The sequence below is a fragment of the Diplodia corticola genome (genome assembly GCF_001883845.1).
Source record: "Diplodia corticola strain CBS 112549 chromosome Unknown scaffold72, whole genome shotgun sequence".
Taxonomy (NCBI): Eukaryota; Fungi; Ascomycota; class Dothideomycetes; order Botryosphaeriales; family Botryosphaeriaceae; genus Diplodia; species Diplodia corticola.
In genome coordinates this window covers 41,454-65,837 of record NW_017971551.1, presented here as the reverse complement: position 1 = coordinate 65,837, position 24,384 = coordinate 41,454, and the positions used below count along the sequence as shown (strand labels likewise).

Genomic DNA, 24,384 nt, shown 5'->3' with positions numbered 1-24,384 from the left:
CATGATCCCCAGCATCCCTTCTGCTAGATTACCAACCCGGAAGAGCTGGCAGGTCAGCCGTTCCACCGGCTTCGAACAAGGCAGAGCACCGGTTGCCTGGCCTCTGCCACCACCACCAACAGCAGTGGGAACATCCGACCAAGGAGCTGGCTCTGCCTTGATTCCATGCTCTGCCCCCACCTGACTCCGGCTCAGCAGCCAGTGGACGGTTGCCTTTCAGCAACGTCATTCAAGTCGAGCGCCATCAATAGTGCCCGAACAGAGCCTTTGTGCCACATCGGTCAGGCCTGCGGGCTTGGCTTCCGCGTCTGAGTCTTCACAATCCTGAGACTCCTCATGTGCCAACCACTCAGAAAGAAGCAGCCAATCGGCAAATCACGCGACCCTCCCATATGCCAGTCTAATCCCGCCGTAGCACCACCATCATGCGCACCCACCCCTTCTTCATACTCTTTCCGCAAATCTTGAGTGACACACACACACGCTTTCGTTTTCTCTCCACCGAAGTGTCCCTTCTCCTCACCCGCCCTAGCGCTCCTTGTCCTTGCTACTCTGTAGACCCTGAACCTTACCACCCACCCTCTTGGGGCCGCGCGGCAACGCCCGTTTGCCGCGCTCACTCACGCGCCGATGTCACTAGCCAAGGATAAGCACAGCCCAGGTCCATCACTTGGTAACCGTATATTTGCTCCGCGGGTGGCGAGCACGCTGCCTGCTACCTCGCGGATCGACACGCCGCGTACTAAGATTCTTGCACTCTGCACTTTTGGTGCAACATGCACGCACACCCTGACTGAGGAGCATACGAAGCAGTTGTTTGGACTCCAGTAATTTCCGTCTCGTCTCCGTCCCACCATCATGGGGTCGGTCGGGGCTGCCGCTTACACAGCGGAGGAAGGCACGCCAGCCGTTGCATGCATTATTGCCCACCTGTATTAATCAGTCGGGCCCGATCGGCGCAGAGGTCGTCATGACGGCCCGCGTGCTGCTGTCACCCCCGGTCTGGGCCGTCAATCAGGCAAACGCAAACGCGCATCTGTCGGAGCATGGCCTGTTCGGTCGACCAGCGCCTCTATTATGCGCGTGGGAGAGAAAGTGGGCGAACACTCCAGACCCCGTCCCAGCGCAGGACTGTCGTGGGAGTCGCAAGGGTAGTGAAATGAACCGCACCCACCTCTTTGCGCAGCCTTAATGGTGGGGCACGCGCCTTAGCAAGAGCACAGGCCGCACAAATCCTGCAGGATCGTGCGGTGCTGCAGCTCCAGCCACATTTTGTGCAAAAGAAAACAAAACGCCACAAGTCAGTAGTAGTTCTGCTGAGGCTGTGCCTACCGGAGGTGAGAGGGCGGGACATGTAGGGCTCAGACGGACAATAATGCATTGGAAATCGGAGCTATGTCCTAGCTAGCCCGTCTTGGAATGCAATCGTCCACTCTGTCAGTCCTGACATGTCCCGACTCTCTTTGCCTGCCATCAATACGATCACACCAAGCACACAACTTATGGCTACTGTTCAGAATGTATATTGCCAGACTTTGGCGTATTTTTGTAATACCGCGACGCCTAAAAAAGACCCTCATGAACCGAATCCTACCAACGCCTTCGCTCACGATGCTCTGAGAAGTAAAACAGAACAAATGGAAAATACCCAATGCCCGGTCCACGGGGATAAGCAGGAAGCAGCAATGGCCAGCGGTAGTCAAAGAACCCAACCAGGGCACCAAGGACCAGCTAGTCAGCAAGGCACTTTGGAAGGCTGCATGCCGGAACCATGCCTGGTGAAATCCTTCAGGCAACAGAGACACATTCGCCCTGAAATGACGTGCCCATCAACCCATCGACGTAGCTCGGCCCGTTTAATCCCTCATACAACGCCACCCTCGCTCCTCTTGCCATCGGCCTCCACCTCGCTGCCTTGCATCCGTCACCGCCGCTGTAGCTCAGTGCCCGGTGCTCGTGGTTGACTCCCCTCCAGCGGCAGCGCTCGACGCTCCATGAGTCGGGTTGGGGTAGTAATAGGCACAGACAGCAATGATGAGGTAGGCGATGAAACACAGGAACCCTTCCAAATAGTTGCTCTTACCATCGCGCAGGAAACTTCCAACGACCAGGATAGCAAGAATAAGGACGATGGCCTGGAAGGGTTCAAACGCCAGACTCATGTCCTTACCGAGACCCCAACCGATGAAGACAACGATGGGAGTGTTCAGCATGACCGTCTGGACGCAGGCTCCAAGAACGTGAGCAAGCGCAAAATTCATCTGGTTGTCGTAGGCCTCGTCAATGGCCGTCAGGTGCTCCGCCGCCTTCTCAACAACAGGAATGAGGATGAGACCGACGAAGGCATCCTTTACATGCCGCACCTCGACAATGTAGTGGATCTGGTCGACCAGAAGGTACGCAATGCAGCTAACACAGCCAATGGCGATGGTAAGGGCGATGAAGCATTCGGTCAACGTGAGCTTCTCCTTGGCAAGATCCTCGTGGCGATCCTCGTCTTTCAGCTCGTCGTGTTCGAAGACCTCGTCGTAAAGCCCGTGATGCGAATGCGTCTGGAACCATACATAGCTAAATCAAAGGGTGAGTAACGTTATAGATGGTTTGCGGATATGCAACTTACACCACGTAGGAGATCAGAAGAATGATGGCCGTCGCACGGCTAATCTTGAGGCCATCCAATTCAAAGTCCCCGGTACCGGCATACTCGGAGTTCTGGAGCGTGCTGATGTAAGCCGAAGGCAGGATCAACGCCACTGTCACTAGTTAGTTTCGTGCTCGTGACAGTTCATACGGCTTGCGGACTTACTTCCAGCAACCAGCATCAATCCGCTTCCGACCTCACTGACAGCCTCGTGGAATTCTTGCTCCTCGCGCCTGAAACCACCGACGAAGAAGCAGCCGCCAATACACAGCAACAGATTGGCCAGGACTGATCCGAGAATGGCGGCCTGGATGATCTGGACAGGGTTAAAGGTTTCGGTTACGGGCTTCGTGATCAGAATGGCGAACAAGATGATTTCGACAAGGGAGCCCAGCGTGGTCTCGATGACGATGCCGATAACCTTGGGGATTTTTCGAGCGAGTTCCTCTCCACCAAAGCCGATCAGGTTGGCGGCTGGCACCATGGCAATGTAGTTCAGGATGAAGATGGCAAGGCTCCAGTAGTCCGAATGCGCATGACGCTTGAGGAATCCCTAGCAGACACGTGCAGCGTTAGCATGGTAAGTCTTCGCTTGGCTTTTCGTCATTGGGACTCACGATGATGATAGCAACAGGCACGACCGGCCACAGGATGTTGGCGTACTTGGACCACGGGGCGGAGCTGCGGAAACAGATGCGGAAAAAATGCATGGGGTGGATGCCGCTACGGCCACTCTCGCCATCGGGGTGGATTCCAGTGGTAACACGGTGGCCGTTGTGGTTGAACAGAGGGAGCCTGTGCTTGCCGCCAGGCTTGGGTCTCGTCGTGCCGCCGCGATCCACAGCCGTGGATTCGGACGCGTCACGCGGCTTCTCGCTCATACGGGTGCGGCGGGCCATGGTGTATGCGTGAAGATCCCTCTCAGAGGAACGGGTTGGGTTTGCAGAAAGTCTTTACAGGAGCGAGGAGTGGGCTGGGTTATAAAGCCGCTGTGGCTGGGCGTCGGCGTCGGCGTCGGCGTCGGTTTCGGCGTAAGAGGGAAGAGAGCAGCTTCACCGCCTGGATGCGCTGGCGGCGAGCTGGCAGAGAGGCGGTTGGTGCGTCTAAGGATGCGGCAATTGGAGAGTCTGGCGAGAGAGAAGCCGAGGGCAGAGGGGCGGGCTTCCAGAACTTAAGGAGCTGGCGGATGGTTCTGGTTGGGGGCTGGCCTGAAGCAAGATTGATGGGGGCTTGCATGGCGCGCAGGCAGGAAAGTGCGCGCGGATCAGCAGCAGGCCTGTTGTTACTCCACTCCGGGGTTGGCAACCAGCCGCCGACTCGCACCTTCGACAGCGCCACGACGCTGCCACGCAGCGTTCGCCGCGCCGTCAAGCAATTCTGGAATCCTGGGCGGCGAGCTTGATTGCGAGCTTGAGTGCGAGCTTGAGTGTCTCGCGCGCGCACAAGACGGCGCGCAGCAAAGTCACCTGCTCCCAACCGCGCCTAACGTCATGCCAGATGTCGCCGGCCGGGCAGACGAAGCACGGAACAGGCTCCGTCGCGGGCGAATGAGCCGAGGGCGCGCAGCTGCAGCGCTTCGCTGGCCGGTGCCGAAGCCTGACAGGAATGCCAACAGAGCAGATCTGCCCAGCGCGGCCCTCTCCGCCCACCCGTTGGTTGAGGCCTGGGTAGCGCGCGGCTCTAATAATCTCGGCTCCACATATCTCTGCGAACACTGGTGTCGTGGCAGTGCAGCCCGTGCGCCCGCGTTTCACCCAACGCGCGCGCCAACGACTGGTCGGAATCTCACCAGCCGCATCTACTCCACTCCTCGGGCTCTCTGTTTCAGCACCCCGTGCCAGCGTACCTGTTCTGCAGGGCCCAAAATGTCCGGATCTCCAGAGACAGACGATGTGTTGTCAACGGGAGGCGCGGTCCGAGCTGATCGCTCCCCACAGTCAGTCTATACTTAGTGCCCCAGGGTCCAGCCATCTACCCTTGTCACCCTCCTTCCCTCTCGCCTCATTGTTTGCCTACAACGCATTCGCTCCGCCCTGGCGCCAACCAGAGCACTTCTGCATCGACCTGACGATACTTGATTCGGCGACAACACTGGAAGCTATGACTGTCGCTACGGCGGTGACTAAGGAAAACTAATCGAGTGGGTATAAAGAAAACGACCGAATTCTCCTAGATGGAATCTCCCGTGGCATGAGAGCGTGCCTTGACTGTAATGTGCCCTTCTCTCTTCCTAGACAGACCCAACTCCCCTACATAAAAAAAAAATTCAAGAGCCTAGCCTTTCCCCCATGTTCTTTTTTTTTCGTTTTTTACAATGGCCTAGATGCCTCCCTCTGTACATGCTCTTGCGGCGCTCAACCAATGACGAACGAAGAGTCAGAATCGAAGAATGAAACGAAAAATAAAGTGACGGCCCTCTTCGAAGCCATGCATGATATCATAAAACCTCTTCGATGCAAATGGACGTAACAAGGAGAAGGTCAGTGAAAGTCCGCTTTACTCATCTCGTCAGTAGGTGCAGCCCGGCGCCAACATCTCGATGCACTTCTGCAGCAGATTGCTCGCTTCGTGTAGAAGTTCCCATCTTGTCCTCTTGAACATGTCGCGCAGAAGTATGAGCATACCCAGGCACGCATTCCTGTCTTGAACCTTCACCAGAGCGTCTGGTGCCCGAACTCCGCCCACTCTGCGCAGGAAGCCTTGCATGTCTCGGACCATATCCTCGCGGCTGTCCAGCTGGTACACGGGCTCAATGGGGCCGTCCAGAGCATATCCGTAAGACCAAACGATGAGAGTTGCAAAGTAAAGAGCCCAAGGTCGATTGAGCAGAGAGTCGTCGCGCGCCGAGTAGGTGAACCCTGCGGCTTGCTCTGCACTTTGTGAGCCCTGGCCGACCGGTCCACCGGTGCGGATTTTGCCGCTACCGTTTTCGTGCGGAAGCAAAACTTGGGAGAGGAAGCGTAGTGCGTAGAACGTGGCATCGCGTGCGCGTGCCGTTGGGGCCCATAACTCTTTCATCCGACGCTGTGCACCGGCGTAGTCCTGTGGTGTAATGCTGCGCCCCAGTAGGCGAGGGGCGCCTGCATAGATTTGGCAGTCTACAATGTCGACGTGCATAGCCATGTGCGCCAGGTGATGCAGGACCGTCCTGGATTCGAAGACGTTGTCATCAACCAGGCCGTTGCTGTAGGCAAAGGCGGTCGGATTGGTCAGTTCGCCGTTTTTAGACAGCGACGCGTCGAAATCTTGCTTCCAAAAGTCGAAAGCGCGCGTAAGGCTGCCGCGCCACTTGTCTCGTCCACCCAAAGCCGATGATGCTCCAAGGGAGCTCACCTGGAGATCGCGTTGGTTCATATGCCAGCTGACACTGAGGAGACCAGCCATGAGGATTGTCCGACCGAATGAATTGGTGCGTACCGCCGATCCGCTCAACGTCTTTTTGAGGCCGTCGAGGAACGTCGTCGGCTTAACGCCATTGCTGGCCAGACTCGCCTCCACCCGGCCAACTTCTTGGGCGCTCGTTGCCGACCAGAGCGCCTCGTCACACGGCAGCGGTAGCCGCATCTCATGTGCAACCATTACTGCCGAGTGACCGAACATGGTTGCGTGTATCGAATCGATCACAAAGGCCGCAAATGCGGCCCGCCGTGTTGCTTCGTTAGATATCCAATGCCGCCACCATTCTTCTTGTGCATTAGTCGTGGATGAAACAGATCCATTGCGGCCGTCCTTGACGCTAGGCGGAGAGTCCAGCGCTGATCGGCCAATCAGCGAACTACCTCTCCGCATAAGCGTAAGGGTGGTAGCGTGATGTATGTGCGCACGCTCGTGCAGCGGACGCGTAGAGTACATCTTCTCGAAACATTCGAGAAGAATAAGTGCCTGAAACACCCACAATTTTGCAGGAGGTCGGAAATCCGCATCCATGAAGAGTTCCCATCGCAAGTGCCACGCAAGGAAATTTGCAAGCTCTGCACATGTAGTTGTCAGCTCCTGCCCGAAGCTCTTCTCCAGGCAAGACGCGCCCAGGGACATCATCGCGACCAGCAGTAGTGGCGGGCAGTTTGCAGCGCTGAACGTCGGTCGGTGCAAGATTGGGAGCTGTGTGTGGAAGTGGACCCAATAAGAACCAATGTAGGTCTGCATCATGTTCAAGCTGAGCACATGAGTGTTTTCGTCTTTGTTCCCCTCCAGGAATTCTTCTTTCTGCCTCTTGACGGGTGCGTGGCTGCTCTCGTTGAAGCGGTTCTCGATAAGGTCAAGGATCTGCTGACGTTTCTCTTCTGATAGTGCCGATTCAGGCAAGCTGGTGTCGAGGATACTGCTGACAGACATTGGCTGATGGGGCGGCGCAGGCTGATTGAAATACCCGCTCGCTGTGGTGTCATATCCAAAGTAAGGAGCCTGGAGGCCGAAAGTAGTAGAACCTGGTACGCTGGGCATATTGTTTGCCGGATATCCCACAGGCGAGTGGCCAGTTGCAAGGTTCGATTCGTTAAAAAGCCAGGCTGTGAAGTCGTCTGCCATTGCAAAAGGCGATCGGCTGTACCCTTCACCCCCAAACACGGGCATGGAGTAACTGTTGGGCGTCATGTTCTCTAGAATCTGACCTTCACTTACGGCAGTCATTCGCTCTCCGTGTCCAGTGGCCTCGACGCCCTGCATGGACATGGAGGAAGTCATGGAATAGTTTCGGGACGACCCTTGCGAACCTTGATTCGTTGCAGGAAATCCCGAAGGTGGCAGCGAGCTGAAGTTTGAAGGAACACCCTGCTGGTTCTGTCCTTGATAGGTCACGGGGGATTGAGACAGCTGACTGGTTAGGGGCGCAGGGGAATTGTACGCCTGTGAAGTACCTGCAGCCGAGGTGTATGGTGAGTTCATGCCGAGATTCTGCACTCCATTGCCGACTGAGCTTTGTGAGCGTAGAGGAGGCGCACTAAAACCTTGGGCTGAGGACCGAGGCGAGTACTGCGGCCCGGAATTGCTAGCCGTATCAAAACTCGAGGACCGTTGGGGGGCGCTAAATGTGGACGATCTCCTGTGTTGATCTGGCATCTGCTGCGACACGCTGTTAGAGCGCCAGTCATCGCCGCCCATAGCACGGTCGGATGCTCCCCCATTCCCATGGTGCTGCACTGCTGCACCGAGGGGCGGCGACATTGCGGATCCAGCAGGTGTTGCGCCGCCCAAAGCCGATGCTGGTGACTGCGCCATGCCACCTATAGAGTTAGGCTGCCTTTTGTGTCAGTGCGATCCGGGAAGCCAGTCTCGGGGCCGCCTACCACCGGGGAAGCCTGTGAATTCCCTAGTTTCCCGTTCTTGTTTGCCATTGCATTTGTCACAATTGGGTTGAGGTTATGCATAAATGTGTCCTTTCTCAGCAGCTGGGAGCCTCGAGCAGTATGTCTTTCCTTGTGCCGGGCGCACAGATCTTGTCTCACAAAGGACCGCTGGCAGTCGGGGAAGTCGCAATGGTAGATTTGCTTCGGGTTGTCTTCCTCGTGTCAGTTGCTCCGTTGCCGACGAAACAAGGGCGCAGCTTACGGTTTAACTGGTGGCGGTACAGGTGTTCGGCGCGAGAATAGCTCTTGCCGCAGCCCTCATGGGGGCATTCAAACTTCTTGTCCAAGCCTTTGCGACTGCGCCTTCTCTTCCTCGAGGAGCCCGGCGGCGCGTCGCCATCATCCACCGGATTGTCCTGGTCGTCCAAAAGCTCGTCGTCGCGGGTGCGTCGCCTGCCTCGGTTTTCGTCCGAGGTGGGACTCGTTATCTCGTGCTCCTGCGGCTCCATCCTGGGGGCCGACTGGTGCGCAGGTCGCGAGATCGGGGCGCCGAGCGGGTTGCGAAAGTCTAACGAGGTCCCTGCCTGCGCGGGTAGAATCTCGGCCGTCATAGCTCGCGCGACGTCTGGCTGCGCATGTGGTGATTGAGCAGGCGCGCCGAGGCCTCAGCCTCACCCGTTGATAGCCGCGCTCCGGGTGGCTTCGAATGGCAGGGAGTCCAGCGGTGTTGTTTCATGTACAGCTGCGCGCGGAGGCCGTGGGAGACTGCACCGGGTGGTACAGAAAGCGTGTTCTGAGGGGAGCGAGCGGCTGTGATAGGTATCTGATAGCGCGCGGCGTCTGGCGGGCGGAGGCGTGCGCACAGCTGAGGGCGGCGACGGGCGGCGACGGGCGCTTGGGGCTAGCGCGCGCTGACGTCTCGGCGAATGCTCGAGCGGCCGCTGAGCGCTCAGGCGTCGGACGCGGATATGGTGGTCGAGTGTGGTGCTAGTGCTGCCAAAGCGTCGGGCGGCGCACTGGACGGGAGAGGCTCGATGAGTGGAAGGGGCCGCTGGCGACGATCCGCGCCGGCTGTACGGATTACGGGCGTCCACCGCAGCGGGGTCTGCTTCGCATGCAGCGCCGCCGTTCGCTGAAGGTGCGATCTGCGCTTCGACAGAAGCCTGCGGGCAACCAACGTGGGGAAGATGGGGCTCCAGGGACGGCCAGCGCGCGGTTCAGCGGCCTTTTGGCACCCTCCCACCCCCGAGCCTGTGCCTGCGCCGCCACCAGGGTCACGCTGCTGGCGAGAAGCATGGATTTCCGCCCCATCCGCCGATAAATGCGTAGCACCACCAGACGAGCGCACCCCAACGGCCTTCGCGGTCGCCGACACCACGACATCGATCCTGCACTCCATCCCGCATCCACCATGCCCGAGCGTCGTGGGCGATGCGAGCACACAGCACCGACGGCTCCACGGCCCAACCCGCAGCTAGTGGACGTGTGGACCCATGGGGGAACAGATGCTCGGCCTCCCGCCGTTCTTCAGCTGGCACCGTCTTCTTCACCTCGCCGCCCAGAGCACTGGCAACCTGGCCTCGCCGGAGGCAACACGACGAGGTCCACCGCGTGCCCGGGTGCACGAATGCTCGCCTCACCTTGCGGCTTGTTGCGGCTCAACTTGCTTCTTCGCCGGATTAATGCTTGCAACGCGGGCTGGGAGGAGCACGCGGGGCTGGAGATCAATGTCTTGTCCTTGCTTTTCGCTGTGTATGTTTTTGCCCTATCGAGTCTGAGGCGCCGCGCAGCATTATGTACAATCCAGGCCAAGCCCCCCCGAATGTTCTCATGTCGACATTGCAGCTGCACGCACGCGCTGACGATTGGGTGAGTGCTCGGAGGCGGCCAGCCGTACTCCGGGAACGCTTATAGGCCTGGGTTGGGGAGTGGTGGCGTTACAGGGACACAACGGAAGCGCGTACTCCAAAGCTTACCTGCACGGAGACGGGGGCAGAGACAGCCGCATGCGCTGACAACGGCCGGGACCGTAAGCAGGGGCGGAGATGGGTCGGCCGCTGGGCTCCATGTAGATCCGAGCAACGTGCGCCGGAACGACACGGGCTATGACATAAGATGCGCTCTCCCTACTGCCTTTGCCCCAGCCAAGGGTAGATGAGCCATGGAACTCGACTCACCTTCTACATCTCCACCACAGGATGGCCGATACTGCCCCGCAACCATCGAGCCTGGGTGCGCGCTTGAAGGGCGCGCTGAAGCCGAAGAAATCGCGCAACCGCCTGGTCAAGAAGCCGCCCTCCGAGTCGGTCAGCGCTGAAATCGTCAGGAGGAACAACGAGACCATCTCCAGAAGCACAAGCACCTTGCTTGGTCAAGACGCACTCAAGCCGCAGTCACAGAAGCCGCAGTCGCAGGCGCCGCACTCTACGGCCCCGGACACCGCGCTGATAGACAGGCACACCGGAGAACGTCGCGACATTACCGCGTTGATCCACGGCCTGCAGGACTCTTTCGAGCCGGGCCAGGACGACATACCCGAAGAGTTCGACGAGAACCGCCCACCCGGCGAGCCTCTGATCGCCAGCCTGCCGCCCAGATTGTGGCACAAAATTGCAGATGAGTACCTGTCGCCCGCCGACGCTGCAAGCTTGGCATTTACGAACAAGACCTTGGCCAATATTCTGGGCCCTGCTCCATGGGAAGCGCTGAGGTTGCCAGAAAACCACCTGAACAGAATTCAATTCCTGGCCCCTATGGACCGCCATCTTCCCGCCCACCTTTTATGCTTTCCGTGCGCAACCTACCACGTCCGGATACACCGTGGCGAAGAAGAACCCAAGCCTCCACACGTGCTGAACCCATTGTTCATTTGCCCTCATGCTCAAAATCCACTTGTGCCGCCTCCTCGCACGCGGCTCACGCCTAACCGCAACCTTCCGTTCACCTTCGTCCAGCTCACGACGAGGGCGGCGCGATACGGCCTCGAATACGGCATTCCGGTGGAGAACATGTTTCGGCGCTGGAAAGACACCGCCAGTGGCTGGTCCCATCATACGCGCTACTATGTCGTTAAAAACCACCTCTTTCTTCGCGTCATCAGCTCCGCTTTTGCACCAGCTGGGCTGCCCCTGAGTGGACAGCGACACCTACTCTACTCGCGAGAGGACTATTCGCCTTACTTCTCGGTATGTGCGCATTGGCGGGACGGCGAGCTGATGAACTTGTGCAAGTGCGCGCTCAGCCACATCCCGAAGCCGCGTCAGGGGAACGGGCCAGAGCAGCAGCTCGCACGACGCATCGACTCACGCATTAAGCACGTTCCGACTGCCACCCAAGTCGTCAGCCAGTGCACCGAGTGCAAGTCCATCCGCCGCTGCACCCAGTGCCCAACCGAGTATCTGATCGAGCTCAAGCTGGCCGAGGATAAGAGCGACCCATTGCAGAAGTTCAAGCAGTCCATCTCCGTGACTCGGTGGAGCGATCTGGGCAATGGAACCACACCGGCCTCACCCGAGTGGGCGGCAGTGAACGGAGAGGCGGAGTTCGATTCATTCAAGGCTATTGGGAAGCGTGCGGTTTCGGCCATCTTTGAGTCACAGGATAGCGATTTCATACCTTATCAAGCAGTCAAGTCGCTTAATCCGAAAGGCATCAAAGCAGGCGAAGAGGGGCATAGCTGGTATTAGAGCCGGGATTCATGGCGGAGTTGACCCTCTTTGCGGAGTTCTGGCCACGCTCGTCCAGCTTGCTCGTCAAGAGATACAGTCTTCTCGCTCACAATCGAGATGAGACGACGGACGTCGGGTCATCGCTGATGGTGGATTTTGAAGTTTAAGCAGGATTCGATACTTTCGAAATGGTCGTAGTGCATTCGGAACGCGGAGCTCTCCAACACTATAAGCAAGACGACCATGAGGTCTACTTCGCTTTCGGATTGTGAAATATGGATAGAATTAGCATCTTCGAGGCTGCCTGTGCCTTTTAGTCGAACACGTTACCTGCAAACCTTGCACGGTTACTGTAGAGACGCGGAGTCTCTCATTTATATTATACCCTTGATGGTTTCACAGATAGGCGAATTGCATATTTATATTCGGTGTTCACCTCTGACTCCTCTTGTGTTAGTAGTCTCTTGACTTTTATGTGCCCTTGGGTGTCGACTTTTACAGCCTGAGAGCCTTCCGCAGACTTTGGCCGAACTGTTCGCCATCCACGGCTCTCCCGATCAACACCACCTTTCCGCCTTGATTTGCAGAGTCGCCAGAGGTTTGCTGCCCGCTTGATGGATTGTCTCTAGCGTCCAAAATTTCAAAAACTTCCCTCACACCCTGGACAAGTTTCAATGAGCCGTCGAGCATCGGCACGCGCCCCTTTGTTCTGTGGATCTCGAACTTGAGCGACGGCGCTCCTCCTGGCAGTCTCTCTTCCCAAAGTAGGGACTGAAGCCAGCTATCCAAAGCTTCGAGGCCATTCTGATCTAATGGAGGGATAGGTATAGTTATCGTTGTAATTGTCTGTTATCCAGGTTGTCAGCTCGGTTCAGAAGTCAAACACGAGCAACATACAGGATCCAGATGGCTATGACCCTTAGCAGCGAAATCCAGCTGCGCAGCATCCACGGCATCATAGGCGTGCAGATCGAGTAGCACTCCTTCCAGTTGGGGCACCTTGCTGTGGTCGGTGACATGGATCTGGGCGAGCGCATTGATGGCAGCGATGCGCCGTTGCACGCTCTCAAGCTCCTCAGGTGTGACGAGATCGGCTTTGTTAATGACAACCACGTCTGCGTGCGAGATCTGCAGATGGGCAGTGGTTAGCTCGGGGCCTTTGTGGTCGTGATCCTCTTCGTTATGCGCAGTCGTTTCGGGCGGCGGTTCGTCCAAGCTCTTCAGAATGTTCTTTGCGTCGACCAGCGTGACGATGCCATCCAGGTAGATGGTGCTTCCCAGGCCTTCGTCTACCCAGAAGAGCGGTGCAATGTTGCCCGGGTCGGCCAGGCCGGTTGTCTCGAGCAGGATATAGTCAAAGACGCCACGCTTTTCCATCAGAGACTCGATGGCCTGGACACCGGTATCCTTGACGGTACAGCATAGACAGCCATTAGCCAGGTCTAGCCACTCTTCGACCTGCCCACCGTCTTTGCTGACGGTGAGCGATTTCTCAATGTCGGCAGCTACTCAGGCAGTCAACCAGGTTGGCTTCGTGTATTGAGCAGGCTGACAAGCAGGTGCCTTACAGTTACCAAACTCTGGGCGCACTGTTAGCATGATCCATCAGACTCTCGCGCGAAAAGGGGAGTACACGCCGTTCAGGATGACAGCAATCCTCTTCCCATGGCGCTCGTTGAGGATGTAATTGAGCAGCGTGGTTTTCCCAGCACCCAAGTAGCCTACAGAGACGCAAAGTCAGCCGCAACAAAGCATTCAGGTATAGCACGAGCAAGACGGAGCGGACCGGTGACGATTGTGATGGGGACCTTGACGAGGGACAAATCGTCCACGCCGGCGGGGAGGGGCTGGCTGGCGTCGGCCTGGCTGGCGTCGACAAGCAGTGGCGGGGCTTCCTCGTCGTCGAAGTCCATGGCGGCGAGGATCCAAGAGCGATGGTGACGGCGGGTGGCTGCTGGGTCGGTGGGACATGCAGTGTTTTGAGCAGCCAGCCTTATCGATAAGCGCGCCAGCTGCAGCCGAAGGCCGCGATTCCGACCGAATGCCGCAAGCTGGGGCGTGTCGTGGCGCAACGGGAATGCGCAGGGCGGGCACGCGCAATGAGCAGGCGGAGCAACGGTCGATCTGCAGTGACCCCGGGCGCCTCCATTCTTTTGAAACCGGCAGTATCTCCATCTCGCATCCAGCGCCGATCCCTCCCTCCCCGTGCCCTGAATAGCAGCACATCGGCGCGCCTGAGAGCCTGTCCCGCCCTTCCTCCTAAAACCCAAGCTCCTGCTCCCAACGCTGTCGCTACCGTGTCAACACCACCCCCAGACCTCTCTGCACCCGCGCCTGGACAACCCTGAAGTTGCCCCAAGCCCTCCAGCACTTGAGCCCAGTCCCTGTTGCCCGCGCGGTTGTCATCGCCGTGCTGCCCAGCATGCCTTCTCCTATGGTCAATGCCACGCTGCAAGCAGCAGCGCTGTCGTCAATCTCGAACATCCTCGCGCAGGTCATCGACGCCTATCGGAGCGGTGTATGTCCCCCGTTGTCTATCCAAGCCTTCCCCAGACAGGTGCCGTGATTGCTAACGGACCCCGCGTCATCATTGACAGCGCCCGATCGCCTTCAACCCCATTGAATTCCTCCGCTTCGTCGTCCTGACCTTGATCACCGCCCCACCCAACTACCTGTGGCAGCAATTCCTCGAACGTACCTTCCCGGCATATCCTGGCCCCGCCGGCCTCTCCCATGCCCACCGCTCGCCGCGCGTATCCAACGACGGCGATGTCGAGAAGCGCGGAGAGGAGGGTCTGCTGCACGTCGAAGAGGAGAAGCCGAAGCTCAACCTCAAACATACCATCACGAAATGGTTCGTTGACTGCATCACCATGGGCGCCATCATGAACACCGTCGCCTTCCTGGTCATCATGGGTCTCATGAAGGGGCAGTCGAGCGCGCAGATTGGGGGTAATATCAGGACGGTGAGTGGGCCCCCGCCGTTGGAGATCTAGATTTAAGTGCTGATCTCATTGATCGTCAGGAGACGATCCCGATCATCGTTGCCGGCTACAAGATCTGGCCCATCGCCTCCATCATCAGCTTCAGTTTCATTCCCGTCGAGAGGCGTATCGTTTTCCTGAGCGCCGTTGGCCTCTGCTGGGGCATTTACATGAGCCTCGTCGCCGCCAGGGTTTAACGTAGATCACGAGCTCATGTAAACAAAACTAGACACATTGTATTCGATTGGGATTCAAGATGTTTCCCCCATTCCTTTCTCTTTCTGGGGCGTTTTGGGATTGCCGATTGGCGTTATTGGACAGTGTTACTGCCCGCACTTGCAGTTGAGGGCATTTGGGCATCAATCATGCCACGGGGAGATGTATATCCGCAAGATAACCTGCTGGGAGAGGGGGGAAGCGGGAACCCAGTTCGCGCCTGAAGGGCCACAGTTACGATTCATTTCTTGGATCTGAATACTCGTGCAAACAGTCACTCACCGGGAGTGAGGACTAAGGACATCTCATTGTAGCCTCACTGTAGATTAAAAAAAAAAAAAAAGAAGAGGGGGAAATGAAGGGGCAGGGCGACTCAGTCATTCGTGTCCCCATGTAACCCAAATCCAATACCCGTATCTCAAGTTGTCGCATTGATTCGTGCCCCGGTAATGCACTTCTTACATTCTAGTTCAAAGCCTGGTCTAACGGGCGGTATTGCGGCGGATCGATGGTCATCAATCTTTCGGGGGCGTATTCAGTGCAGGGTTTTATGTTCTCATACGTGCGCGGCATCCGGACGTGGATAGCTTCGGATTCATATCAGACAGCTCAGGCACATGACTTGACCAACTTTTGCGACACAAATTGGAGGCTGGTAGTATACTTGTTGGATAAAAGGAATTACACCCCGAGGAAAATATCCTCTGGGCTACAGCACAAAATGCACTCTCAGTCCCGAGCCGTATTCGAGTACTAAAACCCGCACTCAGTAGAACCTCTTCAAACGCAACAAGCGCGGCGGTGTCATCTCGCGAGTGCTGTGACGAAGGGAAGAAGGTTGGAATCGATGCATCAGTAGGGGGACTCTATCTCCTAACGATGATTCAACAGGCTTCTTACAAGATCAGGTGCGAGAACTTGTAGGATCGGGGAGCTGAAGGTTCCCGGGCATGGTTCAGTAGCTGCTCCATTGGTATTGTTGATAGCGCTGCGCTTCTGCGCGGCTGCATTAAAGTCGATGCGAGCCGCCAGGAGCTGGCCACGACCGGACCGCCTGCTGAGCGAACGCGTGGTTTCGTCGAGGCGAGCAAGTGAGGCTGACGCAACAGGACAGTGGGATTCTTAGCGCAGAGGACGAGACTCACGATGACGCGGAGGGAGTGGTGGCCGAGGTCAGGAATAAGGCCGCGAGGTGCCGACTGAGCAGCGCAATAGTGGGCGGCCTGACGATAGCTGGCTTGAGGCTTTTGTGATTGCACGTGAAACTGTGACGCGGTGGAGGGCCGGACCACATTGGTGGCGGAGCGCCGAGGAGCCCGCACCAGGGCGCAGCCTCGCGCGCAGCCTCGCGCACTGCGGCACTGCGGCACCGCAGCACCGGCTCTGTCATGTCAGGCCATGGATGGCACCACAGCACGACACAGCCAGGTCCTCTGTAGTTCCCATGCCAGGCACCGGGCGCCCGTGAGGCCCGACACGCGACCCCTGCGCTTTCTCCACACGCCGCTTGTCCGTTTCCGCTCTAGCTTCCGACAGACCCCGCGCGTGCTGATAGCCGCCAGCCCGCCAGCCCGCCAGCCCGCCAGCCCGCCCACCCTCGACGCCTGCTGCTTGCTGCTTGCTGCTTGCTGCTGCGGCGCCACCAAAACCCGCCGCTGTCCCGTCTCTCCGCTCCTGCTACCTCGTCCTCGCCCTCGCTCTCCTGCAACTCTGTTCTGTGCGTGCGCCCCCGCCTCCATCGCCCGTAACCCAGCCCGCAGAGGTACGTCACAACAGCTGATCGCTCCACAACGTCTCCGCTCCCCCAGCACCACTCACGCGAGCCCACCTTCCCCTCGTCCGCTCCATATGTCTGCCGCCTGCCGCCTGCCACCTGCCACCTGCCACCTGCCACCTGCCGCCCCCCATTGCCCGACACCACTCTGCTCTCTGCCTGCCTGCTGCCCTGGCTGACATTCCCCTTCGTCCAGCTCCCTGCAACTCGCACCTCTCGCCATCAGGCCACGCATGACCAGTGTTACACCCGCTTCTCTTCACAATGCTGGCTCATAGCATCAATCGAGGCGTTTCCAAGCGCCCTCTGCCGCGTGTCCAGCTCCCATCCGTTCTCGCGCGCAGCGTCAGCAACTGGGGCCGCCGCGGCTGGCCGCGATGGAGGGACGAGGCCGACGAGGAGTGGAGGCAGTTCCAACTTAAGATGGATGCCTTCCACAAGCAGATCGAGGCTGATCCCTACGAGGCCATTTTCGGTCGTTCTAACGAGATACTTCGCGGCATTCGCCGCTCTCCGCCCGCCGACCCTTCCCCAACCAAGGCGGTCCCCATCTCCACCGAATCCGAGACGAAGCCCACTGCGAACCACCAACCCGCGGTTGAGCTGTCGTACGATCCTATCACCGGCCGAATGGCCCCAAAGTACGGCGCTCCTGAGAGCCCAGCTGTTGAAGATCCGTCGATACATTACTCTCAAAGCCATCACGATCCCCGTGACGACTCTTTGTCCGCCTACGACAAGAAGCCGAGCAGCACACCAGCACAGTCGAGCGACTGGCTTGCTCAGGAGCGCCTCAATCAAACTCGGGCCAATACAGCCGAACAGGATCAGTTGCGGGAAAGTTTAGCCAAGTATGACAACGACCTACGTGAGCAGCCTCAGAGGCCGCCAGCACCACCATCCGAATGGCTCGTCCAGGAAGATCACCACAAGAGCACTCCTCGCAAACTGAATCTTCCGGCAGATGACATCGATCTGCTAACTGCTACCGATGTAAGAGCTCGTATGGGCATTCGCAAGAACCCCAACCACGAGACTGCTGAGCAGAAGCAAACGAGGCGTGTTCAACTGGAACGTGACTTCAATTCGATCCAAGCACAAGATCCAACACCTCGAGTTCAAGAAACCTTGTACAAAGTTCAAGAAGCCTGGGAGATTTTTGATAGGCGCAGGCGTCTTGCAGACGAATACGCTAAGGCTGAGAAGGCGGTGAAGACATCCGAACAGGAGCTATCAGACATTCTGGAAACATCTCTATCCTGTGCTGCAAGGAAGACCCCGGACGACGGATACTCGCACGTCCCAACTGGTCTGCAGACATCTTTCGAAAGAGAGAAAGCTTCCGGTCGTGACCTCGCTACTGATATCCAAACCAGAGCCAAGCCGGTGCAATATGACGACGGTTACTCTCGTACGCCAATGGGCTTGCAGACATCTTTTGAGATGGAACAAGCCGCTGGACGTTCCCTTTCTGAGGACATCCAGGCAAGGACGGAGCCCCGGAATCACGTCGTCGACGACGGCTATTCCAGAGAACCCATGGGTCTCGAGACGTCTTTTGAGAGAGAGAAGGCTTTAGGTCACTCGCTTGCCGATGAGATCCACGCCAAGACAGACCCGAAGCAGTATATCGCTGATGACGGTTACTCGAGGGAACCTACTGGTCTGGAGACTTCATACCAGCGGGAATTGGACTCTGGCCGAAGTCTGGAACAAGAAATCCAGGCTCGGGACGATGCTTGCCTCACTTCACCGGACGATGGGTACTCGCATGAACCCACCGGCCTCCAGTCTTCGTTCGCTCACGAGCTTGAAGCTGTGAGGAATGGGGTGAAACAATCACTTGAAGAGGAGCTCAGCAAGATGTCTCTGGGCGCAGCCTCATATTCGGACGTGTGCTCTCCGAAGGCGCCAGACAGCTCGATTGGCTCAGCCACAGCGCCCCCGAGGTCAGTCGAACAACGAAGAAAGCAAGGAGCAGCTCCGGACGAGCTCAAAGATTGGTATGGATATTCGCTGAAACCGCTAGGACTACAGACGTCGTATGAGCGAGAGATCGAGGCCTGCCAGAATGGCCAACGTAAATCTCTAGAAGAGGAGCTCCAGGAACAGGCTTTAGGTGTGGCGCACGGTGCTTCGGAGTTTGATGGACAAGGATTCTCCCGGAAACCGACCGGTCTTGAGACGTCGTTCCAGCGAGAACTGGACGCATGTGCGAATGGTAAGAGAAAGTCCCTTGGGGAGGAATTGGCTCTTCCGGTCGACGGTGGTGCTGTTGAGACGATGAGCACGAAAGAGGAAGCCGCCAAACTCGAGGCAGCACGAGAGCAACGTCTGCATGACATTGCTCTTGTTCGTGAAGTGCGCGAGATCTACGAAAAGTACTATGGCAAAATCACTACTACTCACCGCCAAGCAGAGGGTGCTTCAGTTGCACCTGAAACTTTTGAAGTTTCGAGCACCGAGGACACAGGGCGTATAGACGAAGCAGTGCACAAGAGCCTCTCTTCCTACGACGAGAAGCACCCGGGCTCTTACAACTTCACGCCTGACAACCTCGAGACCGAACTCTCCACCCGGGGCCCCGCTTCCTCACAACCCTCTGAAAGTCAGACGCCAGGAGCCTCCGCAATCAAACCGCCATGTGGCACTTCTGCTGCGGATGCCAGTGGTGAGAATCTTGTTGCGGATGCCAACCAAAATGAGACGGACCCCGCCGTCACAATCTCTGCAAAGCCGCGTGTCTACAAACTTCTCGCCTTTGATCCTTCGACAAGATCGCTCACTACTTCCCAAACATCTTCTACGGTCTACAGTCCCGGTGAACACCCGATCCCTCTTAGTGTCGCGCTCTCAAACCTGTCTCAACCAGCCAGGTTCATCCCGCAACTCACCTCTCTCCAAAAAGATGGTTACGAACCTGTCGCCTCGGCCGCAAACCTTCTGATCTTGCGGCTTCGCGATGACAAGTTGAAGGAGACTCACAAGCGTGCTCCTCGTCCTAACCCGGTTGACGGTACCACGATTCCCCTTCCACCTACTCCTACAATGTCCCCCACCGGCTACATCAACCTGGACCCTGTGATGGAGAATCCGGCCGCCGCCAGAAAATCCTCGTCGCGCCACAAGGATGACAAGAAGGTGCGCAAGACTGAGCCGGTCTTTTCAGGTGAGCGCCGCAAGGAAGGCATGAAGGGGCAGAGCGTCAGGACTGTCTTGACCACTTTTATCTGGGCCACTGCTGCATGTTACGTTGCCGGCGTTGCCGGTGAAGTAGCCAAGGGGTACTAGAACCACACTGGCTGTATCCTCCACGTTGGTGTTTCAGGGACCCCTGGGTATTCGGCACAGAAATTCGAAACCTGAGATCTGCATTGCTGGGTACATATCAACGGGTGGAAACGCATTGCTGGGCTGGGCAAGAATTGTACTCATTAAGACACCAGATACCCTCTCGATCCTGTTTTTCTTGACTTACTCTCACGACCTCACGACGGAAGCGAAGGGCATGTACCAGACTTCTCTCAATAATTCCCCTCCTGTTCAACTAGCTTCCAATGGCATCGCAACTTCTCTCGTGCATGTCCGACCTTAAAGTTGTGATATGCCTGCCTGTAGTGCAGGTATTGCGTGATTTAGTGTAATTGACCAATGGCGCTATACACTGTCACCTGATTTTCTCTAATTCTACCGCCCTGGCAGGTTCGACTTTCCATTTCTAGCCTTTAGCTCTGCTCCACTGGGTGAAGTTTGTCACAGTTTAACATTCCACGCGGCGAGGATGCCAGAGGTAAAGAATCGTAATGGTATCACTATTCCACAAGAAACCCAATGCCGGGTTTGCCCTTCCCATCCAAGCCCTGTTCCCAAATAGTCATTATGATAGACGTGAAAGTAATCAAGGAGACCCATAAGCGCGTCGTAAAACCCGAAAAGTATCATACATCATGAACCTGAACCCCCATTACCTCATAACTCCAACTCTCTAAAGCCTTTACTATGCCTTGTTGCTGAATCGACGGCTCGAGAATGCATGCGATTGCGGTGCAAATGCGCGAGAAACCCATCTATCTCCTCAGCCTACTCCCCACGCTACTTGCTTTGCTGCTCACCCAACTGCCACTGCTGCTGACCCAGCTCGGTGTGCCGAAGGTCGGCAGCCAGCTGAATCTGCCACTGCGTCCGAATTTCGTCTTCGGGCCGTTGCTGCTGGACCTTCCACGCCACTTGAGCCGGCCCTCGGCAATCATGTGTATGATGTTGATGACACCGAATGCGCTTGAGCCGATGGCACGGAACAAGGCCACCGCGGCGACGCTCCATAGGATAAACTTGAGATAGAAGTTCGAGCCAACCTCTCCAACAGGGTAGGCTTCCGAGACCGCCATGGCCAGGATGGCATTGCAGATCATCCACACAACGACCATGTATGTACGCACGGCGCGGTAGTAGTCTTCCTGTGCCTGGCTCTCGCTAAGACCTGGTGAGGGCACCTCGATACGGTCGCGGAGGTTTCGAAGCGCCTCGTCGTAGCCAGAATCGATGTCGAGCTGTTCCGAGGGCATCTCCAACTCGACCGTATTACCACTTCCTTTGGCTTGGCCGAGGTCGCGGTTTTGGACGTTGTCACCCTTCGTGCCCCACGTAACATCGTGCGCGTTACAGAAAGCGTAGACTTGAAGCGTGCAAATGTACGCGGGGAGAAGTGCGAAGTACTGGCCCGACGAGGTGATCATATGCCAGGGATCCAAATACAAGAATGACATGAGGAAATACAGGCCGATCGTACTGGCTGTGCTGACAATCATGTTGGTGAATATGTTGTTGCCAAGCTCGAACTTCGTGTCCGGATCGCGGAGCTGGTCGACGACGATGTAGACTGATGCGAACGTCACATACATCATGATGACACCGTACACGATCATAGAGAAGAGGAACATCTTCTTCGCTCCCTGAGGACGATTTCCCATGGAAAGAATGAACTGCATGCAGATCAAAAGAGTGCAGGAATACCGCAGGATCTGGAAAATTACGTGACCCATGTTGTGACCGAAGGGGTCTAACTTGGGATCACTGAGAGAACCGGCGATGAAGTAGAAAGTCAAGTAAAAGTTGGCCTACACCAAGAATCAGTAAACGAACATATATCACGTAAACTATTGGCTCGCTTACCAAAGAAAAGTAAGTGAACAGTAAGCTGACGAACTGATAGACGAATTCGATGTGTAGCAGAATCTTCCGCCACAAAGTGTGGTCTGTCGCCCAGATCTGTCTGAAGTGGAGGAGTGAGTATACGGCAGCGAAGAAAGCTCCGTTCAACCACCTGCGGCGCTGAGAGATGAACTCGGGTACGCTATCTATTCGGCTGTTAGCACCTGCAATCGAGCCGGCATGCAGAAAAACTTGCCTGGAACATCGGTCTCTCCCGTTGCACTCTTGACGTATTTTAAGACCCATCTTTCGCTCCGCTTGGCAACCAGCTCCCAACAAAGAATACGATCTTCGGCCAGGTACATGTTGGCCGTGAACACGTCCGCATCTTGGCCGTGGAGCGTCTCTCCCTTGAAGTACTGACTCAGAGGGCCATGTCCAGTCTCGTCGTTTTGCAGGGCGTGGTAACGATAGGCACTCAAAGCACCCGGCAAGACGGTGATATAGCCAAAGACCGATTCTAGTGGCTTATCCAGGATGTTGGACATCTTGTACTCAAAGTTCTGAGAAGCGACCAGCGGGTTCAGAAGACCCAGCCATCCCTTGCCCTTGCCAGCTTTGATCTCACCGGCAGCACCCGCAACGCTCGAGTCCGTGTCGAACGCCTTCCAAAGGTAGTACAACGCTTTGGAGCCGGGCTTGGTGCCAACGTCGAGAAGGATGCAGATGTTGGGGTTCAGGGCGCGACCAAAAGCGTTGAAGAACCATCGGTGAGAGTTGAGCTTCTTCGCATTCTTCTCCTTCAGACAGAAGACGATCTGGCAGGGAACGATTCCCTTCTCGGCACCTTTGAACCTGAGGTCAGAGTCGAGGGATACCTGCGTGGTGTATTCGTAGACGTGCGCCGTGACTTCCTTGTCATTGACGGTGTTCTTGGCAATGCCTTCCTGGTAGCAGCCCATGGCGGCCAGAGCGTCGAGGACTCGAGGGTGCACCTTTTGGCGACCGTCTGCAATGATGCAGACGACAATCTTCTGCCATCCGTCCTTCCCCCAGGTTCTACTCTTTGCGCGCGAGCAGAAATGAGAGATGTTGCGCATAACACCATGCATAGTACGAGTAAAGTCGATCTCGTTCTCGTTGTACATGGTCACGGCGATGAACAGCTCTGTCTCGCGTTCAGTCGCGCCAAAATTTTGACGTAATTTGTAGCCTTTGTCGACGAAGTCATCGGGGTCGCACGTCACAGCAGTGTATCGCATGTGCGTGAATTCGCTTCCATCCTTGCGAGGGAGGAAGCTGTAAAGGGTCGTGGGGATCTTGCACTCGAGGATTAGCTCGCCATTGACAAGGCGAACTTCTCGCTTTTCAACGCGTTGTTGACGGGCGCCGCGTCTCTGTTGTTTGCCAGGGCTTGGGGCTGGACCCATGTGCTTTTCGTCATAGAACTCGTCAGTAAAAGTGGAGTGGCTGTTGAACGAGTCCATCGTGTGAAGCTCGGGCCTTGAGCCCATGTCACCGTCAGCGCCGAAGATTTCATCGTCCTCGATGGCGATGGTGGCTTCACTATGCTTCGAGTCGCTAGAAATGGGGCGGCCGCCAGCAAAGAGAGGTTGGGGTGGAAGCGGGCGTTTCGGGCTGCCGCCATAGCGAGAAGACGGGGTGCCGGGGCGTGGGGTGCCATTCAGGTCAAGTGGCTCATATGCAGCGCTGGATGCAGGGGGGCGGATGGAAGGGGTCCAGGGCCTCGTTGGCGATCCGGCGCGGTTGGTCGGAGTGGCAGTGCGGTAAGGCATGTAGGCGCTGTCGAGGTCGGGCGGGGGCATGTGCGGAGCAGTGTCCAGGATGGATGGCGCTCTTGAGAGAGGCAGCGATGTGGTGGAAGGGTAGGTGGAGGGGTCGTAGGAGGACTGCGGAGCCGGCCTGTCAGGTTGTTCTTGTGAGCCTTGTGTGTTGGCGGCAGGCTTGCGCTTGACGTTCAGCTTGATCGTCTTCTTGATCTTGTCGGTGCCGCGCTTGAAGGCAGAGGACTCTGGAGCAAGGTCGGACTGCGGCGGTTGCGAAGCGGACAGGGACTGCTCGGCCTCGCGCAAAAAGTCCGCCATGGGATCTTCGGCATGCTGGGTTGGAGTGGCACCCGGCGGAGGGCGAGAAACAAAGTTCAAGCCAGGTCCCCGGGGCTGGGAGGACTGTGCTCCCGAGACAGGACTGGCGGGCTCCAGTGACGGTAGCGCTGCTGGAGGACTGGGGGGTACTAACGGGCTGTAGTCGTTGGGGTCGCCATGGGTCAAAAGGCGCATGGAAGAAGCGCTGGCGTTGTAGCGGTCGGGCGACGGCGGGTAGTCGTCGTCATAGTAGCCATACTCAGGCGGGGCAGCGTAGGCAGGAAGACGGCCATTTGGGGTGCGAGGGCGGTCCATGGGAACTCGCGGGCCCGGCAGCGGGCGAGTAAGTCGGAAAGCGATGTGCGGCAGATGTGGGGGATCGCTGGCGGCGGCTCGGCGGGGCTCGAGGCAGCTGGTCTAGAGGCGCGACGCGACGAGCAGAAACGACCGACGGAAAGGCGGCAGGTAGTGGCGAAGGGAGAGCGCGGTAGAGCGGGCAGGCGGCGGGAAAAGTGGGAGTGGAAAATGCTGGAGGCTGCGGTGCGGGCGCAGTGTGCTGG

The 24,384-nt window shown here is 57.2% G+C and overlaps 7 protein-coding genes across 7 annotated transcripts; 3 read left to right on the top strand and 4 right to left on the bottom strand.

Moving 5' to 3' along the window:
- Positions 1-1,940: 1,940 nt before the first annotated feature.
- BKCO1_7200022 (ca2+ h+ antiporter) lies at positions 1,941-3,540 on the bottom strand (the record flags this gene model as incomplete). The annotated part of the gene is made up of 4 exons (XM_020278827.1): positions 1,941-2,568; positions 2,621-2,753; positions 2,807-3,194; positions 3,259-3,540. The coding sequence occupies 4 exons, from the start codon at positions 3,538-3,540 to the stop codon at positions 1,941-1,943; spliced, it is 1,431 nt and encodes a 476-aa protein (XP_020126073.1).
- A 1,609-nt stretch (positions 3,541-5,149) lies between these two features.
- Positions 5,150-8,537, bottom strand: BKCO1_7200021 (c2h2 finger domain-containing protein; the record flags this gene model as incomplete). Its single annotated transcript, XM_020278826.1, has 3 exons — positions 5,150-7,876; positions 7,927-8,138; positions 8,189-8,537. The coding sequence occupies 3 exons, from the start codon at positions 8,535-8,537 to the stop codon at positions 5,150-5,152; spliced, it is 3,288 nt and encodes a 1,095-aa protein (XP_020126067.1).
- A 1,587-nt stretch (positions 8,538-10,124) lies between these two features.
- BKCO1_7200020 (f-box domain protein) lies at positions 10,125-11,612 on the top strand (the record flags this gene model as incomplete). The annotated part of the gene is made up of 1 exon (XM_020278825.1): positions 10,125-11,612. One exon carries the CDS (start codon positions 10,125-10,127, stop codon positions 11,610-11,612), a length of 1,488 nt encoding a protein of 495 aa, XP_020126066.1.
- Positions 11,613-12,089: 477 nt separating this feature from the next.
- On the bottom strand, positions 12,090-13,507 carry BKCO1_7200019 (cobw domain-containing protein; the record flags this gene model as incomplete). Its single annotated transcript, XM_020278823.1, has 5 exons — positions 12,090-12,440; positions 12,492-13,099; positions 13,163-13,172; positions 13,230-13,315; positions 13,381-13,507. The coding sequence occupies 5 exons, from the start codon at positions 13,505-13,507 to the stop codon at positions 12,090-12,092; spliced, it is 1,182 nt and encodes a 393-aa protein (XP_020126061.1).
- Positions 13,508-14,016: 509 nt separating this feature from the next.
- On the top strand, positions 14,017-14,775 carry BKCO1_7200018 (integral membrane mpv17 pmp22 family; the record flags this gene model as incomplete). The annotated part of the gene is made up of 3 exons (XM_020278822.1): positions 14,017-14,112; positions 14,192-14,560; positions 14,620-14,775. 3 exons carry the CDS (start codon positions 14,017-14,019, stop codon positions 14,773-14,775), a joined length of 621 nt encoding a protein of 206 aa, XP_020126062.1.
- Positions 14,776-16,832: 2,057 nt separating this feature from the next.
- On the top strand, positions 16,833-19,859 carry BKCO1_7200017 (conserved serine-threonine rich protein; the record flags this gene model as incomplete). Its single annotated transcript, XM_020278821.1, has 1 exon — positions 16,833-19,859. One exon carries the CDS (start codon positions 16,833-16,835, stop codon positions 19,857-19,859), a length of 3,027 nt encoding a protein of 1,008 aa, XP_020126040.1.
- Positions 19,860-20,635: 776 nt separating this feature from the next.
- On the bottom strand, positions 20,636-24,139 carry BKCO1_7200016 (chitin synthase 2; the record flags this gene model as incomplete). Its single annotated transcript, XM_020278820.1, has 3 exons — positions 20,636-21,685; positions 21,741-21,921; positions 21,972-24,139. 3 exons carry the CDS (start codon positions 24,137-24,139, stop codon positions 20,636-20,638), a joined length of 3,399 nt encoding a protein of 1,132 aa, XP_020126041.1.
- Positions 24,140-24,384: the final 245 nt, after the last annotated feature.